This window comes from Neoarius graeffei, chromosome 15, assembly GCF_027579695.1.
Source record: "Neoarius graeffei isolate fNeoGra1 chromosome 15, fNeoGra1.pri, whole genome shotgun sequence".
NCBI classification, from domain to species: domain Eukaryota; kingdom Metazoa; phylum Chordata; class Actinopteri; order Siluriformes; family Ariidae; genus Neoarius; species Neoarius graeffei.
In genome coordinates, this window is record NC_083583.1 from 25852757 (window position 1) to 25873048 (window position 20292).

The 20292-nt window shown below is 41.6% G+C and overlaps 2 protein-coding genes across 2 annotated transcripts; one reads left to right on the forward strand and one right to left on the reverse strand.

Moving 5' to 3' along the window:
• The first annotated feature begins 2092 nt into the window (after window positions 1-2092).
• kbtbd13a (kelch repeat and BTB domain containing 13a) lies at window positions 2093-15070 on the forward strand. The gene is made up of 2 exons (XM_060941079.1): window positions 2093-3655; window positions 14634-15070. The coding sequence occupies exons 1-2, from the start codon at window positions 2181-2183 to the stop codon at window positions 14683-14685; spliced, it is 1527 nt and encodes a 508-aa protein (XP_060797062.1). The 5' UTR covers window positions 2093-2180; the 3' UTR covers window positions 14686-15070.
• ubap1lb (ubiquitin associated protein 1-like b) lies at window positions 6860-19742 on the reverse strand. The gene is made up of 5 exons (XM_060941082.1): window positions 19541-19742; window positions 16683-17237; window positions 14645-14848; window positions 7285-7386; window positions 6860-6994 (listed from the first exon to the last, which is right to left on the reverse strand). The coding sequence occupies exons 1-5, from the start codon at window positions 19670-19672 to the stop codon at window positions 6860-6862; spliced, it is 1128 nt and encodes a 375-aa protein (XP_060797065.1). The 5' UTR covers window positions 19673-19742.
• Window positions 19743-20292: the final 550 nt, after the last annotated feature.

The following is a 20292-nucleotide window of genomic DNA, read 5'->3' on the forward strand; positions in this document are numbered from 1 at the left end:
TGTAGAATGAATGGACTCAACCCATTAAAACCATTAGACCTTGATGGAAAAATGTTGAATGGAAGCCATGAGACCAGTTTGCACTTTACACCTGCACATTCATTCAATTATATAATTATGTGGCAGTGGTGTGATTCATAAAATCATGCAGATGCAGGTCAAGAGCTTCAGATAATGTTCACATCAAACATCAGAATGGGGGAAATGTGATCTTAGTGACTTTGGCCCTGTCCACACGGCAATGGATTAGACTCCGATACAATTGCTTATCGTTTCGGCCTGGCGTCCACACGGCACCGGCATTTTGGGTGCCCAAAACGCAATCTTTTTGAGAACGGGTTCCAGAGCGGAAAGATCCGGCAACGTTGCCGTTGTGAAGTCGCCTGGATGAGTAGAACGGATTTGTTTACGATGACGTCACAACCACATGACTGTGAGTGCTTCACGCCGGGTAGAAGTGTAACGAACTCGATGCGAGTTGTCAACAAATCCTATAAATTGGTTCATGAAACGCGCTTACAAAATATTTTCACTGTGAATATTTATTGTGTAATGGTGCAAAGTGAGAGAGAGAGAGAGAGAGAGAGAGAGACTCTGCCCTTAGGGCAGAGTCAATCCCGCCAGCAAAAATAAGGAAAAAAAGGAGCGATCTCACCTCTTCAGATGTTGGTTTAAGTCCTACAATACATTCCTCAAAAAGGGCGTAGAAGAGCAAATTAATCCATCAACGTGTAGCATTCAATTTATTCCGGACCATTAAAGACGCCGCCTTCCGCGTAGAATCATACGTCATCCTCGCCGCCATATTGGATAGGTCAAAGCGGAGAATAAAGATTAGCTGTGTTTAACTGTACCAACAGGTTTGCCGTCCAAACGAGATCACATGGGATTACCTTTCACAGGTGAGACTGGAAAAATACTTTTCATTGTATTTGGTCATTATAATGTAATTTTACGAACAGATTTTCCTGACTTTGTGGCTAATATGAAGTCTCGCGCATAATAGTTTATGCGCATGCGTCCTTACTTCTTCTATTGTTCTGGTGTATCCGAAGGGACCGTCTTACAGCGCCCCTAGAGGTGTGGCATGTGTATTGCATCGTTTTCAGCAAACGTTGCGTTGCCATATGGACCTGATATTTTACTGATCGTTGCCCATTTGGACGCGATATATTTTTAAATAACATCTCGTTGCCGTTGTCGTGTGGATGTAGCCTTTGTCAATGACCTGGTAATTTGTGCCAGATGGGTTAGATTGAGTATTTTAGAAACTGCTGATCTTACGCAGAACAGTCTCTAGAGGTTACTAGGATGGATGAATGGATGGACGGTTGTTTGTCTCTGTATGTCAGCCCTGTGATGATCTTAGCAACTTGTCCAGGGTGTACCCCGCCTCTCACCCATAGTCAGCTGGAATAGGCTCTAGCTTGCCTGCGACCCTGCACAGGATAAGCGGTTACAGATGGATGGATGGATGGATAGATAGCACCCTGTTAATGAAAGGAAGATAGGAGAAGAATGGTTAGACTGGTTTGAACTGACAAGAAACCTACAGTAATTCAAATGGCCACTCTGTACAACTGTCTTGAGCAGAAAAGTATGTCAAAATGCACATCGAACCTTGAGGCAGATGGGATCCTGTGAGCCAAGAATAGGAACAGTTAAAGATTGGCAAAAGACCAGGTGACATAATTTAAACTTTTGTGTTATTGGAGGTCAGTCACTGAACTAAAACTTGGTTCAGGTTTTATTTTCAGTGAATATGTGTGAGAGAGCTGGTATGTTTGAAATGTAACAAAGCATGACCTTGGCTATTGCACTTTTATTGTAGCCTCAAGTAATGCATCAGATTTACATACTTTGCATTGCTGTGAAGAACAAAAGGGGATTAATCATGAGTAAAATAGCTGCCTCCTGCAGTCCCAATGACCTGTCTCTGCTTTCAGTACACCTGACTCTGTTACCAATGATGGATGATGTGTGAAACTCATGCAGTGCATTTTGCTTCTATGTATAGCCAATTCTATTCTTGTAACTACATAAACAGTGTTTACTCAGTCAAGTACATTTGTCATTTTCTCAGCTGTGGAGCAAGCTAGACATTGCTGTCACTGCAGTGATGTACGATATGATCTGTATCTCATTGCCATCAGAAGTTTAGATGAAAATCACTGTTTGTGATGATGGAGCCTAGCAGCTGTGCTGGCTCAGAGTTAGAACCTGCTATGATGGTTTGTCGAGCTCAAGTCTCTGAAAATGTAGCAGTCAGAGTGAGGCTAGCTGGCAGAGTTTTCACAGTGGACAAAACCCTCCTGGAGGACAACTGCGAATACTTCCGGGCGCTTTTCCAATCAGGAATGAAGGAATGCCAGCAGGAGGAAATTTGCCTTCAGGTAGTGACTGCTCATGGCTTTCTTTTGGCACTTCAGGTGATTCAAGGTGAGAGACCTATCCTTGATTGTGATGAAATTGTTGATGCTATAGAGTGTGCTGCCTTCCTTCAGGTGAAGCTTCTTGTTAAACATATTGTAAACAACATTAATTCTGATAACTGCCTCCTCATCTATCACTCAGCTTTTACTTATGGCTTATGGGAACTGTTCAAAAATGCAGCTTTGTTCATTTGTGATATGTACCAAGACCTCAAGGAGGACGTACAGTGCCTGCCAAAGGAACTTACTGATTACATTGAATCTCTTATTCCTAGTACATATGTTATCATTGGGACTCACTCACCCACCATTAAGCTGCTTCAAGACTTTATGAGGACAGTATGTTACCTCGATGAGGATGAGAATGACTGGAAAGTTCTCACTCACCTACCACTTAACACTAGCACCACCATGGCTGGGGTTACAGTCCTTGATAACAAGATCTTCATTGTTGGTGGTGTGTATGACATCAGCAATAAAGTTGTAGACTCTGGTTTCTGTTATGATGTGACCTCAGATACCTGGACTACATTTTCAAGCCCACAACAGCTCCGGTATAACTGTACCCTGGTGGGACACGAAGGCTCTCTTTATGTGCTTGGTGGAGAGTTTGAAAGATCCATTATGTCATCTGTAGAAAAATACAATGTGTCCACAGACACATGGAGCTTTGCTGCTCATCTTCCAAGACCTGCTTCTGCTGTAGCTTGCACCAAGACCATGGATAGGCTATTCATCTGTCTGTGGAAACCAAAAGATGCTACTGAGATCTACGAATACGTAGTTGACAAGGATGAGTGGAGTCTAGTGACCACACTGATAAGACGTCAAAGTTATGGGCATTGTATGGTGGCGCACAGGGACAATTTGTACATGATAAGGAATGGGCCATGTGATGACTTCTTGAGATGCATGATAGACTGTTATAACCTGACCTCAGGTCAGTGGACAGCCATGCCTGGACAGTATGAAAACAGCAAAGGAGCTTTATTCACAGCAGTGGTGAGAGGTGATTCTGTTTTTACGGTAAACCGCAGAGCAACGGTGGAGTATGCCATTGAGGACAGCAAATGGAGGACAAAAAAAGAGATGACAGGATTTCCAAGAATTGGCTCCATGTGGACTTTTCTCTTGAGACTGCCAAAGAAAACCAAAGAACTTCTGGGAAAGGAAGATTTGACAAATGGCCAAGTTTTTACTGCATCCTCTCACGTCCTTCCAAGGTCTTCTGTAGTGTGCTATTATTGACTACACTCTAAGCATTTTATCAGACTGTAGACTTCAGATAAGTAATCTATTTTCCCAAATAATAGACTTTCTATTTTTTTCATACACCCTGGTTTAACCAAGGCATGGTGCTTCTACAATATGACTAAAATAAATTTAGCCATGTTTCCATGTACGTGATTTGTGTTACTGTCTGTGTGGAGTTTTGCATGTCCTCATGGGGGCCCTCTGGTTCCCTCCCAGCTCCCAAAACATACTATTAGATTTGGCTATTCTAAATTACCCCTGTATGTGAATGTGTGTGCATTGTGCCCTGCAATGGACTAGCATTCTATCCAGGATGCATTTCCACCCTGTACCTGGTCTTTCCAGGATAGGCTCCAGATCACAAAAAAAAAAAGTGGTTACAGAATATGAAGAAAAGACAATGAATAAAGAATTTACAGATTATAGCTATAGCTATAGATAGATATAAATAAAATGTGTTCTGTTAATGGACAAATGACTGCATGACTGAACCTAAATGGAGATCATTTTGATCAGACTACCAAAAATCAAGTAATTTACATAAGGCTGCTCTTCATGCAAGTTTTGTTTCTAGGGCTACAACTGAGCATCAACAAAACGTCATCACCCTAAAAATAATTCTGTAAGACTGGACGCTAGTTTGTCCGTGCCAGAGAAATGTTGAGATGAAAAGACAGATAGGATCATTGAAGAATCAACAACAAAACATTTCAACACTGTAGTCTCCCATGTGAAAGGACCTCCTTTTAACTTCTACTCAAATGATGCAATCCTCAAAATAAATAAATACATAAAATTACTTTTTAATTTGTGCTAAATGCCACATATGGCTAAAGATTCATGCAAGCATCAGTTAATACATTATATTGATGATTAGTCCATTAACAAAGCAAACATCTCTTACATTACTGGAGACTGTTATTACTCTAAACAGTTCATAACTGTTTATGTAGGCTGAACAGAAATTTCTTTCCTTCTTTCTTTGTGTGAAGAAATATTTTAAATATCCCAACAACATGACAAATGAAGGAGCTGGTTAAACTTGTTGAAAGCCCACATTTTCTTCCAGGCAGTGAATTAGAAGCAGAAACAGTGATCATTCCCCCCAATTAATCATGCATTGCCAACCCAGTGTTTGGCAAACGGTCCATTTTAATTATCTTCTATCCCAAGAGTGACTGAAAAGCTTATCTGTGAACGTTTCATCAAGAATAACAAGCCCATTTTAAATAAATCACACTCACTTTGTGCATGAAGACACCTCATGATATGATTACACTGATAAATGAAATAAACTTACAGTGGTGCTTGAAAGTTTGTGAACCCTTTAGAATTTTCTATATTTCTGCATAAATATGACCTAAAACATCATCAGATTTTCACACAAGTAGATAAAGAGAACCCAGTTAAACAAATGAGAAAAAATATTATATTTATTTATAGTCATTTATTTATTGAGGAAAATGATCGAATATTGCATATCTGTGAGTGGCAAAAGTATGTGAACCTTTGCTTTCAGTATCTGGTGTGAGCCCCTTGTGCAGCAATAACTGCAACTAAACATTGCTGGTAACTGTTGATCAGTCCTGCACACCGGCTTGGAGGAATTTTAGCCCATTACTTTGTACAGAACAGCTTCAACTCTGGGATGGTGATGGGTTTCCTCACATGAACTGCTTGCTTCAGGTCCTTCCACAACATTTCGATTGGATTAAGGTCAGGACTTTGACTTGGCCATTCCAAAACATTAACTTTATTCTTCTTTAACCATTCTTTGGTAGAACGACTTGTGTGCTTAGGGACGTTGTCTTGCTGCATGACCCACCTTCTCTTGAGATTCTGTTCATAGACAGATGTCCTGACAGTTTCCTTTAGAATTCACTGGTATAATTCAGAATTCATTGTTCCATCAATGATGGCAAGCTGTCCTGGCCCAGATGCAGCAAAACAGGCCCAAACCATGATACTACCACCACCATGTTTCACAGATGGGATAAGGTTCTTATGCTGGAATGCAGTGTTTTCCTTTCCCCAAACATAACACTTCTCATTTAAACCAAAAAGTTCTATTTTGGTCTCATCCATCCACAAAACATTTTTCCAATAGCCTTCTGGCTTGTCCACATGATCTTTAGCAAACTGCAGACGAGCAGCAATGTTCTTTTTGAGGAGCAGTGGCTTTCTCCTTGCAACCCTGTCATGCACACCATTGTTGTTCAGTGTTATCCTGATGGTGGACTCATGAACATTAACATTAGCCAATGTGAGAGAGGCCTTCAGTTGCTTAGAAGTTACCCTGGGGTCCTTTGTGACCTTGCCCACTATTACACGCCTTGCTCTTGGAGTGATCTTTGTTGGCCGACCACTCCTGGGGAGGGTAACAATGGTCTTGAATTCCCTCCATTTGTACACAATCTGTCTGACTGTGGATTGGTGGAGTCCAAACTCTTTAGAGATGGTTTTGTAGCTTTTTCCAGCCTGATGAGCATCAACAACGCTTTTTCTGAGGTCCTCAGAGATCTCCTTTGTTTGTGCCATGATACACTTCCACAAACATGTTGTGAAGATCAGACTTTGATAGATCCCTGTTCTTTAAATAAAACAGGGTGCCCACTCACACCTGATTGTCATCCCACTGATTGAAAACACCTGACTCTAATTTCACCTTCAAATTAACTGCTAATCCTAGAGGTTCACATACTTTTGCCACTCACAGATATGTAATATTGGATCATTTTCCTCAATAAATAAGTGATCAAGTATAATATTTTTGTTTCATTTGTTTAACTGGGTTCTCTTTATCTACTTTTAGGGCTTGTGTGAAAATCTGATGTTTTAGGTCATTTATGCAAAAATATAGAAAATTCTAAAGGGTTCACAAACTTTCAAGCACCACTGTATATATATATATATATATATATATATATATATATATATATATATATACTCTATGTCCTGATTCGAAAAATGTTTATATCACAACTGAAAATTGATATTAAACCAATAAATATGTTTGAAAAAAAAAAAGGAACGAAAACATATCCCTAATGGTATATGTCGAGCATGGAGAATTTTCTTCCATACATGTGCAGTGCACAGTGCTTCCATCAAGGCCACAGCTGTAACTGTACGCCAACATCAATATACAAAAATGTATTGTATGGCTGAGTTGATCAGGTGACATGCATCATGAGATCCTCCAGGGCACGATCCCGGTGGTTCCCATTCATTAGCAAGACTTCTTTGATATCATTCTGCTGAAAACCCATTTCATGAAACTGAGTGAGGAGGTGGAGAAACTCCTCGGCCTAAAACCGACAAAAAGATCTGTTTCAACACCACAACTAACAAAAACAGAGATGACTGTTAACAACTGTCTTAAATTAGGTACAGCAACTGGTAAAGAGCTGAATTCAAGTAATATTATGGCTTTTGCGGCATATACAAGTGTACACACACACACAGTATATACTTTATATATTCCGCCTAATTTTTTCAAAACAAAATGTAAACCACATTTGAAACTATATTACACATTGGAAACTGTAATAATAATAAAAGATCTGTTTTCAATTTATGATACTGAAAAAATTATTACCTTCGTCTCACAGTTCTGAAACATCTCCAGAGCTTCCTCTACTTGAGTTTCAGCATAGCCAAGTTCACACAAATGGTCACATGCCACCAGGTAACTCAAGATCTGTAGGAAAATGTCCATTTATCTGGTTACATTGCAACACTGTTACCCAGCATAACAACAATAACAGTAATAAGTAATAAAAAACTTTGGGGCATGTAATAATCAACAGTGGTGAGGTGTGATGTCGATTGTTGATGATGTCAAAGTGTTTCATTCCTCTTATACTATATCATTTTGCCAACAATTACAACATTCTATTTATTAAAGAACGTATCATAACTTTCAAATGGATTAAAAGTATGTTTAATGGTGCAAACATGTTGACATTTACAAAATGCGCTTTTATGTTTTAACAGCTCCAAACAGCCTCGTTTTTTTCTCTTGAAGTTTATTAGACAAAAAATGCAGCTTGTCATGTTGCTGAAAATCCACAAACTCCTCGGTTCTGAAAACTCTCCCTGCTTTATCACTGCCCATTACAAAAACTGGGTATCTCTTCCAAAAATGCTAAATACATGTTTTCTTTGGCGGCATGGTGGTGTAGTGGTTAGCGCTGTCGCCTCACAGCAAGAAGGTCCGGGTTCAAGCCCCGTGGCCGGCGAGGGCCTTCCTGTGTGGAGTTTGCATGTTCTCCCCGTGTCCGCGTGGGTTTCCTCTGGGTGCTCCGGTTTCCCCCACAGTCCAAAGACATGCAGGTTAGGTTAACTGGTGACTCTAAATTGACCATAGGTGTGAATGTGAGTGTGAATGGTTGTCTGTGTCTATGTGTCAGCCCTGTGATGACCTGGCGACTTGTCCAGGGTGTACCCCGCCTTTCGCCCGTAGTCAGCTGGGATAGGCTCCAGCTTGCCTGCGACCCTGTAGAAGGATAAAGCAGCTAGAGATAATGAGATGAGATCCCAGACCTAATGATCATATAAATTTCACAGTTACCCGAGAGAGAGAGAGAGAGGAGGGGGGTGGGGAAAAAACCCACTGAAATGTAGACAACTGACTATCACACCCATGTGCATGTTGTTCATCCCATCCCATTCAAAACTACGGCCATTCACATGGAGTTGATCCACCCCTTGCTGCTACAACAGCCTCCACTCTTCTTAGAAGGCTTTCCACTTGATTTTGGAGTGTGGCTGAGGGGATTTATGCTCATTCAGCCATAAGAGTATTAGTGAGATCAGGCACTAATGTTGGGTGAGGAGGTCTGAGGTGCAGTTTGCTTTTCAAATCATCCCAAAGATTTTCAGTGGGGTTGAGGTCAGAGCTTTGTACAGGCCACTTGAGTTCTTCCACTCCATCATTGGCAACCCATGTCTTCATGAACCTTGGTGTGTGCAAAGGGGCATTGTCATGCTGGAACAGGTTTGAATCATCATTCTATAGCATATAAAGACATTCTAGAAAACTGCAAGCCTCCAACTTTATGGCAACAGATATGGGTATGATGGTCATATGTCCACATACTTATAATGTACAATAGGCATCATATACCATAGTGTACATCTGGGTAATTCTTAATTATCTGGGTAATGTGGAACGGGAAAACCACTCATATCAAATATTACCCTTTTCTTCATAAATAATTTTGAAATGTACAGACTTTACTGCACTGAAGTATGTTTCTCTCAATCAAATGTCAAGTTTTAGCATTTTAAAATCTCATGACCTCCAATCCAAAGGTGAAAAGGAGAAAATTGTATTTAAAGATTTCATTTGAATTCCAAAAGTTGCCCCACCTACCTTTATATTTATAGCCTAATCTACTTATGGGGGGGGACGGGACCAATGTTACTGCAAAATTTTTAAAGAATTTAAGTTTACAATAGGAAATTAATTTCCACTTTGATTATCAGCATCATCCACCTTAGTTTCATCTCCTGAAGTAAATGTCACTGCATTTGACAAATCAGACTCTTGTTGTCCTCTTCATTTGACTGATATTTGTTCCTACCAGCACTGGTAAGGAAGTAATTCACTTGGTTCTGTTAATTACGTTTCTTGTTATAAATTTATTTTTATTAGGCAATTTAAACATTTGAAAGCTTTGCCTGTAGAGTGGGGAAGTGCTGCTCTAAGTTTTGATGGACATTTTGGCAGCCAGTATTTCATTACAAAAACTGACAAATCACCAAATTGATTGGGTTTATATCTGTTTACTGCAAGTTGGTCGAGTGGTTAGCGTGTCCGCCTCTTGACTGGGAAATCGTGAGTTGTACTCGTGGTTGGGTCAGACCAAAAACCATCATAAAATTTTTTTACCTACTGCCATCTGGTGAGGCATGCTGCAATAAAGATGTGAGTAGGGAATCAAACTCTTGCGGTTACCAGAGGACTAGCTCCCCACTGTAACCCTAGTTATGTAATAGGTGAGAGGCCAAGGGCTAAAGAAACGAAGATTGGCGCCACCCGATGTGCCTTATGGCATGGGAAGGATTTTGATATCCGTTTCACAACTGATGAGGTAGTTTCAATAGAGGAGGTGGAAGGGATGGGAATGATCAACATTTCATTGGAATTGCAGTTCACTTCACAGGCAGCAGAAGGTTCAAGTTAAATTAAAAACAGTTCCTTTAAACCTGTCCTAACCAGAACAATGCTACTACCACAAAGCTACAGTTATATTATAAATAACTTTCCTCAAATTTAGCTACACTGTTAAGCTTGTTTTACCATTTTCACTGTTTTTTTTTTCCTTTCTTATTACTCATTACCATCCTCTGTGGCACTGAGAATAGTTAATGCAGCTGCTGGTGGAAATTTCAGGGAGATATGGTATTTATTTTGCTGTGGTATGCTATTTGTACACATTCATCATGACCAGAATTAGATTAAAGTACTTGAAACCAGATATTATTTCCTGAAAAAGGAGCTTCATTGAAATGCACAGTGAAGGAACAGGTAAGTAAAACAAAACATCTAGCAGCAGTAGAATATATACAGGGTGTTTCAAAAAATTAGATATTAATTTGAGATGTAACTATCCCAGAAATTACAAAGTCAAATGAAACTGAACAGGCTTAATGTTGAGCAATATAAGATTTATTCCTCAAAATCTGAATGAGAAATTCAAAAAAAAAAAAAAAAAGTACCGTATGTGGATTCCATGAACGATTTCACAAATTTTCAATATGCACGCCTAACCCTAACCCAGCCTTCCTCTTAACTTTTTGTGCCATGTCCAAATCTGCATCGCAGTTGGTGCATTTTTAGAGAATTCTCTCATAAATATACGCTGCACAGTCTTGTTTGACTGTGTTCGAGCGTACTCCAACACACAAAACGCCTTTTCTTTTCCAGTGAATGACATTTCTATACCTAAAAAGATAAAAACAAAAAACATTAAACATAAAAGTTTGGCCGGTTTCCACACATGCTGTTAAAATTTGAGGTCAATTGTACCTTGTGATGTCTCATCTCATCATCTCTAGCCGCTTTATCCTGTTCTACAGAGGATTTCGACGTGACGTCACAGGTCACGTGACGCCCCGGTGTCCGCCATTTTGAAGGTCAAGCTAGCTAATGTCAACAACATAGTAGCTGGTATGTTACTGTAGCAATGTTTACGTTCAGTCATTTGGATGACTGTTAAAACCTTTCAGTCTCAAGTTTTTCCTTTACTGTATTTACTAGTTTACTGAGCTAGCGCGCTCTGGCAGGCTGGGAGCGAGCGCGCTAGCTCGGGCAGGCTGGGAGCAAGCGCGCTCGCTCCCAGCCTGCCCGAGCGCGCTAGCTCAGTAAACTAGTAAATACAGCAAAGGAAAAACTTGAGACTGAAAGGTTTTAACAGTCATCCAAATGACTGAACGTAAACATTGCTACAGTAACATACCAGCTACGTTGTTGACATTAACTAGTGCTAACAGCTAGCTGCTAGTGCACTGCTACAACTACACCGACCCTAATAATACAGTTCTTGGTCATTGCCTGGTAACAGCAAATTTATAACGGGCCATGTCTCAACAGACTAAGAAGTTATTTCAATGACATTTAATAACATTTTGTTTATCCTGAGGACCAAAAGTAAATGAAAATGTGAACAAACCTTAGCTGTAATAAGATGGCGACCACCGGCTCCAGGGACGACCCGCTGATGTAGGCATGTTACCCAGCCTGGTTTTTAACGACATAGGTATACAGATCATGTGGGCCGAAGTCAGGTAAAGACGAGGGCTTCGTGTACTTCCATACGTCAGTGAACAATCCTGGTGGAAGCAGGTAAACGTCGTTCTCTAAGCCTGCTAACCTCAATTTTTGCAAATACCTCTCCCTCTGCTCGCCCTGTAAATGCCCTACGTCGCTGGATAGTGAAGGTGTTTTCTGCATCTCGCTCCTTTTTCTTTTATGTTTTTTCCCTGGTATTTCCCACACGCCTGACTGTAGGTCAGGAAGATCACCCGCGCTGCAGCGGTGCAAAGCCAGAAAAAGATAGCCTGGTAACGTGTACGGATCACGTACACCAGCATCATTGATTTTCTGGTGATATCGCTTCTTACTCGCGTCATCTAGGCCGGATAAAATACTCGACAATGAGACTTCGTCATGATCAACAGTGTATCGCTACCGGTAGTCGCCATATTTGTGACCGTCAAAATGGCGCCGTCTACTTGTTGACATGGCAATGGTCACGTGGGTCGAAAACCTCTAGTCTACAGGGTCGCAGGCAAGCTGGAGCCTATCCCAGCTGACTGTGGGCGAAAGGCAGGGTATACCCTGGACAAGTCGCCAGGTCATCACAAGGCTGACACATAGACACAGACAACCATTCACACTCACATTCACACCTACGGTCAATTTAGAGTCACCAGTTAACCTAACCTGCATGTCTTTGGACTGTGGGGGAAACCGGAGCACCCGGAGGAAACCCACGCGGACACGGGGAGAACATGCAAACTCCACACAGAAAGGCCCTCGCCGGCCATGGGGCTCGAACCCGGACCTTCTTGCTGTGAGGCAACAGCGCTAACCACTACACCACCGTGCCGCCCCCTTGTGATGTCAAAAATTTTTAAAAATGGATATGGTGTGAGTCAGTTATAGTGCATCCTGGATATACCATGAACTGACGCCACAATTTCAAGTTATACGGCTGACTTGAGTCACAGCTGTGGCTCCGCGAGCAATTCTGTGTGTAGATCTACATATCATGATCATGCCTACCGAAGCAGGCGACAGCATGGTACATTGCACACGCACGGCTCTAAAGTCACTCAGATGTAAACAACAAACATGGCTGCCTCCAGTGAGTTTATGCCAAGATTCCATCTTAACACTTAGTTTGGAATTTTTCGATGAAGAATATAAAGCAAATATACCATGCACTGAGAGGCACCAGTAATTATGGATTCTCTGCGGTGACTGGCATAGTACGATTTTTTTTCAGGGCTGCGCTACTCACAAAATAGTACTCTGCCAGTCACCTCAGAGAATCCATAATTTCAACCAGAGCCTCTCAGTGCATGGTATGTTTGATTAATGTCTTCACTGCAGAAAAAATGCCTTCAATTTCCATGTGTTACTGTGAGAATTTACTCACAGTAATGGATTTTGGTAGTCTGTACCATATGATATCAAGACTAGAAACATGAATCTAATGAGGTCAAAATGAGGACAGTATAATAAATCTCTCTCTTTAAGCAGTATATCTGACTGGGGCCAAATGTCTTAAGATAGTCAAAAGATGTCAAACAGCATTTTTATAATACCATGAATTGTATCTTTGTGCACATTTGCCCATAATTCTGAAAATGATACTTGGTTACAAGTTAACTGATTCCATAAATGTTTGAGCAAGGTTTGTGACAATGGCTGAGTTAGAATGGAAAGTTAGAATTTTTAAGACCACAATGGATGCTCAGTAGGAACAGTGGGAAATTATTATTCAAAAGAGTTCCCAAAGACATATTGGGTCATTTAAGCCAAGCCTATGAAGACTGGCAACACCATAACTATCATAGCAGGGATGTATACCACATCCTGCAAACCTAATAACTGGTTATGCTGGTGTTTATATTCCAAAAACACCCAAGAGAGACTCTACCGAGCTTCAGTTAAAATCTGGCTTCAATTTTGACAATGTCGTACCATTCTATCACTCTTACAATTTCATGGTGTCTCATCCCAATGATTACACATGACATTTACATTAACGTGAACCTTATGTTAATGTAATGCCATTCCTGGCAGCATGGTGGTGTAGTGGTTAACACAGTCACCTCACAGCAAAAAGGTTCTGGGTTCGAGCCCAGCAGCCAACGGGGGCCTTTGTGTGGAGTTTGCATGTTCTCCCCGTGTGTGCATGGGTTTCCTTTGGGTGCTCCACAGTTCAAAGACATGCGGGTAGGTTAACATGGGGCAGCCTTGGGCTGAAGTGCCCTTGAGCAAGGCACCTAACCCCCAACTGCTCCCCAGGCGCTGTAGCATAGCTGCCCACTGCTCTGGGTATGTGTGTGTGTTCATTGCTCACTTGTGTATGTGCATTCGTCTGTTCACTGCTTCAGATGGGTTAAATGCAGAGGATGGATTTCACTGTGCTTGAGTGTGCATGGGACAAATAAAGGCTTCTTCTTTCGCCTCCATAGCTATACACTTGTGACCAGAAGGTTAGGAAGTTAAATCTCAGTACTGCCAGATTATCCCTGTTGGTGACCATGTTTTTTAAATAATTCTCAAATATCCAGAAACATAATTACATATCACTCTACTATTGGTGTCATTTCTACCTAGGCATACAACTTAGCATCCATCACTGTGGAATACCATGCGGCACAATCCACATTGCCAACCATTTTTCCACAAATTGGTAGGACAATGCAATTGTAACCCAAGAGAATAAAATTATAAAATCTTACATCCTTTAGCAGCAGCACAGTGGTGTAGTGGTTAGCGCTGTCGCCTCACAGCAAGAAGGTCCGGGTTCGAGCCCCGTGGCCGGCGAGGGCCTTTCTGTGTGGAATTTGCATGTTCTCCCCGTGTCCGCGTGGGTTTCCTCCGGGTGCTCCGGTTTCCCCCACATCCAAAGGCATGCAGGTTAGGTTAACTGGTGACTCTAAATTGACCATGAGTGTGAATGGTTGTCTATGTGTCAGCCCTGTGATGACCTGGCGACTTGTCCAGGGTGTACCCCGCCTTTCGCCCGTAGTCAGCTGGGATAGGCTCCAGCTTGCCTGCGACCCTGTAGAACAGGATAAAGTGGCTAGAGATAATGAGATGAGACATCCTTTAGCACACGTATATGTATTTCATACTGCAGCTCCAGGTTTGAAATTAATTCTTGTATGTTAATCCATTGTTAATAAACCATTACTCCTCAGACTCCACCAACCTGCTCTGGGCTCCGATGGCCTGTTTTCTGCAGGGCAATGATGGCTGTCCGTAAAGGGTATCCATGCTCCGTCACGGCCTCCAAGAGCTGCTGTTCTTCAGGGCTGAGAGCTGAGAGCAGTTCCACAGAGGAGTCATGGACTGTTGCATGGGAATCAAGGGACCGTGTAGGGGTCAGGGGCATGTTGGAGTTCAGGCCTGGTGACTGAAGGGAAAACACTGGTTTGGAAAGTCAGTTTCCGTGACAGAGGAGAAGAAAGGAAACTGCACTGTTGCCAAGAAATTCACAATCGAAAAATGTATGTGACACTGCTGAAGTGCTACTTTTTATTTTATTCTTTCAACTTTAATTAGTTGTATTTACAATTAAATGTGCCTATTTTAAAATGGCCCTATTACTGCTATGTACACTGATCAGCCATAACATTATGACCACTGACAGGTGAGGTGGATAACATTGATTATCTCGTTACATTGGCACCTGTCAGGGGGTGGGATATACAGTATTAGGCAGCAAGAAAACAGTCAGTTCTTGAAGTTGATGTGTTGGAAGCAGGAAGAATGGGTAAGCGTAAGAATCTGAGTGACTTTGACAAGGGCCAAATTGTGATGGCTAGATGACCAGCGACAGGGTCATGGGTGTCGAAGGCTCATTAATTCGCATGGGGCACGAAGGCTAGCCCATATGGTCCAACCCTACAGAAGAGCTACTATAGCACAAACTGCTGAAAAAGTTAATGGTGGCTAAAACACAAAGGTGTCAGCATTAACTTTTTCAGTGGTTTGTGCTACAGTAGCTCTTCTGTGGGATTGGACCATATGGGCTAGCCTTCGTGCCCCATGCAAGTCAACGAGCCTTCGACACCCATGACCCTCTCACCGGTTCACCGTTTGTCCTTCCTTGGACCACTTTTGGTCGGTACTAACCACTGCATACCAGGAACACCCCACAAGATGTGCCATTTTGGAGATGCTCAGACCCAGTCATCTACCCATCTCAATTTGGCCCTTGTCAAAGTCACTCAGATCCTTATGCTTGCCCATTTTTCCTGCTTCCAACACATCAGCTTCAAGAACTGATTGTTCTCTTGCTGTCTAATATATCCCACCCCCTGACAGGTGCCACTGTAATGAGATCATCAATGTTATTCACTTTAATGGTTTTAATGTTATGGCTGATCAGTGTATGTTTAACCTGAACACCGTGTTCAACAAAACCTGTATGGTCATGTGAGTGGGAGATTTTAAACTGGTATTGTGTTTTTATGATTCTGTTGCTTTCTTTTATTTTTCTTTACACTTTAATGGAATAAATCTGTTATTTTCCTAATTAACTCAACCTGCAGCGAAATTATACAGTACTCTGTGTATGGGACATAGCATGTAGGTGATGTCATGCCATGGACTGCGATAGTTGATAGTTTACCTCAATGTTGACCTTGAAACTTAGCCTTGGTGAGAAAGGCATTTAATGACCCTTTCCATGTGCTAATCCAAAGCAACTTGTGGCAACTTGGGCATATTCCAGGAAAAGTCTTTACACTGGTTATTATTAGCCACTTCGATCTTTAGGGACAGCTAAGAAATGTGGATTGATAAAGAAGTGAAAATAGCTGGGAGATGTCACTGAGAGAATGAGATCACCTAAAAGTCAGCACTGTTAATAGCTAACACTCCTAGCCACAAATAGCCTAACGGTTAACCCCAGCAATAAATAAATTTAGCACAGGGCCATTTGAATAGCTCATTCTGGCGACTAAAAATATCCTAGTCTCATAGGTACTGCTGGTTAAAGCTACTTATGATGCAGCCAGTGTTTGTATTATAAGGGCAACTATTACAGAATCAAACCTTTAAAGAACATGGATCAGGAGAAAGTGTGTCTAACTGATAAGGAAATCTATGCAAAAATCAACAATGCTTTGGAAGGATGTGATGTTCAAGTATGGGTGACCATTAAATAATAATTCAATCAAAAATAAATCACCAAAATTTGATTAAAAACATTTGAAGCTGACTTGAAGATGCATTTTTCTAACCTGCATGATGGGAGTTGTGTTCCCAAGGGTCAAACGTTGTTGGCTTACTGAAAGTTCATGAAATGAGTCATCACGGTTCTTGATTTTCCATAAGTTCCTTCCTTGTGCTTCCGAATTTGGGAAAGAGCACTGTAGGATGCTGGAGCACTGTGAAGGTGGGTGTGGGAGGAAGTGTGAAGAGCAGTGAGAGGGCACATCTTTCACGTCTAACTCTTGTCTTCTTAAGGCTGAATTGTTCCATTTTGGTCTTGTGAAAGAAGCCTCTTCATTATCAGAAGAGTCATCATCCGAATTGGAAATGTTGAACTTAACTCGGTCATTCATAACATGGAAGTGAGCTGCATTAAGACTGTGGCTGCGTCGCCGAGGATTGGGCTCCCAGAAGTCACTGCTCCAGCGGCTAGCCAGTCTGCTCTGCTGAGGACTGCTGAACAGCATCCAGTATGGAGGGCAAGTTGCTGCCACCTTAGAGGGCATGTTTGGGTGGAGTGCATTCGGCACACTGTAGCCACCCTGCACACCCATCAGAACCCACTTCTCAAGACTGAAATCAAACTGTCAGTACAAGAGACAAAACAGGGGAACCTTTGCATATCATTGACACTACCTCATACTTTTAAATCAACGATAACTCAGGCTTATATACATAAACTGTTTACAGCAGAAGTGAAACTCAACATATAGTTAAAAATTTCATCCCCACCATTGAAAAATATTTCAAGTAGCCCAGACGTCTGATGTTTGAAATGGTGAATGAAGTAATTCATGCAATTTCCTGTTTGCATTCTGTCAAACTGCCAGAGTATATAACACAGCATGGATCTAAGATACGCTGTAATGCAATATGAATCCCACTGGACACAAACTATATTTCTGTAATCACTATTGAGGTTCTCTCAGCCATCAGAAAGTCATTCAAGGGGCAAGTCAAAACTCCAGCCAATCTCAACAGTCTTGTTCATTCATTCCCACTTAACATAAAGAGACATGAAATATTGGTTCTGGATGGACAAAGGAAAGTATGAAAGGGAACTTGAATGAAATGCAGCACTGCCTTTTCCATAAAAGGCTCCCACAAGCTCATTTCAGATTAGATAATAGATGAGATTGGCTCTCCACTCACATTAATGGCAAAGCATCTGAACTGAATTGTTGATATTTTGTCAAAAAAGCTCAACACTTTCTGATATGAACAATAGTTGTCTGCCAACAGCCTTTTTAAATGGAAGGTTTTGTGTTGCGATGCTGACTTGAACCTTGTGTTCTGAGCAGTTTTTCCATTTGAACAAACTTGCCAACAGCAAGTTGGCTGCCATGTTGATGATATGCCTCTAAGGTAAATAAAGGTCACTGCATTGCCAGCATATCAGCATATGATGAGTGATCCATCGGTTTTCCCATAATGCTGCTAGTGCTTAGTGATAATTAAATTAAAAGGAACAAACCGTTGGTGCCAGCAGATGTTCTCGTTCAATTTACACTGATCCAACAGTGAAGCCTGAGCGATCAGAGTCTGGAAGAGCATTTCCAAGAACAACATCCTTTGAGAAATTAATTTTAAAGTCCTGAAGGATGACATAATTTAGTTAAAAGAGACTGATAGGACTGTCTTTTGGCCATGACTTGAAATCACAGATATCTGTTTACAGATATGCAGAGTTGGACTGTCTGTGTGGTTCTGTGGGGCCCTAGGTAAGATCTTGAGAATGTGTATAATGAATAAACCCTTAAAAATATGCAAACAACACACCCAGAGAGTTAGTACAAGTAATGCAATATAACAGGTGTGCATCTAAGGTGGCATTGTTGTGCAGTGGGTAGTCTTGCTGCCTCACATCCACAGTTCTGTCTGTCCACGTGAGATTTTTCTGGGTTCTCTGGTTTCCTCCAACCTTTCCAAAACGTTGGAGGCACGGTGGTGTAGTGGCTAGCACTGTCACCTCACAGCAAGAAGGTTCTGGGTTCAAGCCCAGCGGCTGGTGGGGACCTTTCTGTGAAGAGTTTGCATGTTCTCCCTATGTCAGCGTGGGTTTCCTCCGGGTGCTCCAGTTTCCACCACAGTTCAAAGACATACAGTTAGGTTAACGTGGGGCGGCTTTGGGCTGAAGTGCCCTTGAGCAAGGTACTTAACCCCTGACTGCTCCCCAGGTGCTGTAGTGTGGCTGCCCACTGCTCTGGGTGTGTGTTCACTGCTTCAGATAGGTTAAATGCAGAGGATGAACCTCACTGTGCTTGAAGTGTGCATGTGACAAATAAAGGTTTCTTCTTTCTTCTTCTTCACATCCACAGTTCTGTCTGTCCACATGAGATTTTTTGGGGTTCTCTGGTTTCCTCCAACCTTTCCAAAACTTGCCCGGAGGTGAACTGGCTATGCTAAATTGTCTCTAGTTGTGAACGAGTGTATAAATTTGCATGTGTGTTGCCCTGCAATGAACTGGCATCCCAACTAGGGTATATCCCTACTTTGTGCCCATTGTACCTGGGACAGGTTCTATATATATATTGTACTAACAACTCAAACAAACCCCAAGAATCACTTGCTAATGTTGTAGGTAAATTGCATGTAGCTAACTTGAGTGACATCACTCTGTAAAGATTAGCAAGCTACATAAACAGTACATAGCTTAGCCAAAGACTTCAGGCCTCCAAGCAATAAGAAGGTTAAAAATCCAACGGTGGCATTTAGAAGGCCCTTTTCTAAAAGAAATGGCCCATCAGTGTCAAACTGCCGTAAATGTAAATAGTAACAGCTTACAATATCAATACCAACCCAACAAAAATTAATACAAGTGGCTTGGCTAGTAGGTCATGACAAAAAATTTTTGTAGTTCACCAAAATGTACCAAACTTTCTCCAACCTCTGTTTCCTGAAGGATCTTTAGATAGTCTGGCACAAGGATTTCTGGAGCTGTGACGAGTTCTACCTCCTCTTTGACATCTCCAAGGAAGCCCAGAGGGATTTTAATGGGCACATCATCCAGCCAAGACATTCTCCCTTTCACTAAAAACACAATCAATAGAATTGTAAAAAAGAGATGTTTAGATTAATCTGATTTCCTGAAGGCACTGCAGAAGCACTTGAACCAGATCTTCCCCTGAAACTCTTCTTAGAAAAAAACCCTACGCTTCTGGGTTTCATGCCTTAATCACAGAATTGTGGATGCAGACAGAGGATTAAGGGATTAGAGATTACACAGTCTTCACCATCTGACTTGCAGACACCAACTGATGTGACACACACATCCTCTTGGAAATGCTGATCTGGGAACTGTTTTGTGGACAAAAAGCCTCCTTGTGAAAGATCTAGATTGAGGAATTGTTGTTCATGATCTGTGTGCAAATGGCAGTTTTACCTGCATGGCTTTTACTGCCTCAACCTAACCTAGCTGGGAAATCTGTTCAGCTCAAGATCCTTAACTGATCCTGCTGCTTTGAAACCATGTGAAACGGGTCTGGCCCTGCTTCAGACCTTTAAACCAGTTCAGATGCTCAGTAAAATCTCCTAAATTGTTTTCCTTCTTGTGAAGCAGGGCCAGAAGGTTCAAGACGTCAGATGACTTGCAAATCCAACAGAGCTGGGACTGCTTTCCATTTTAACGGGAGAATTTCA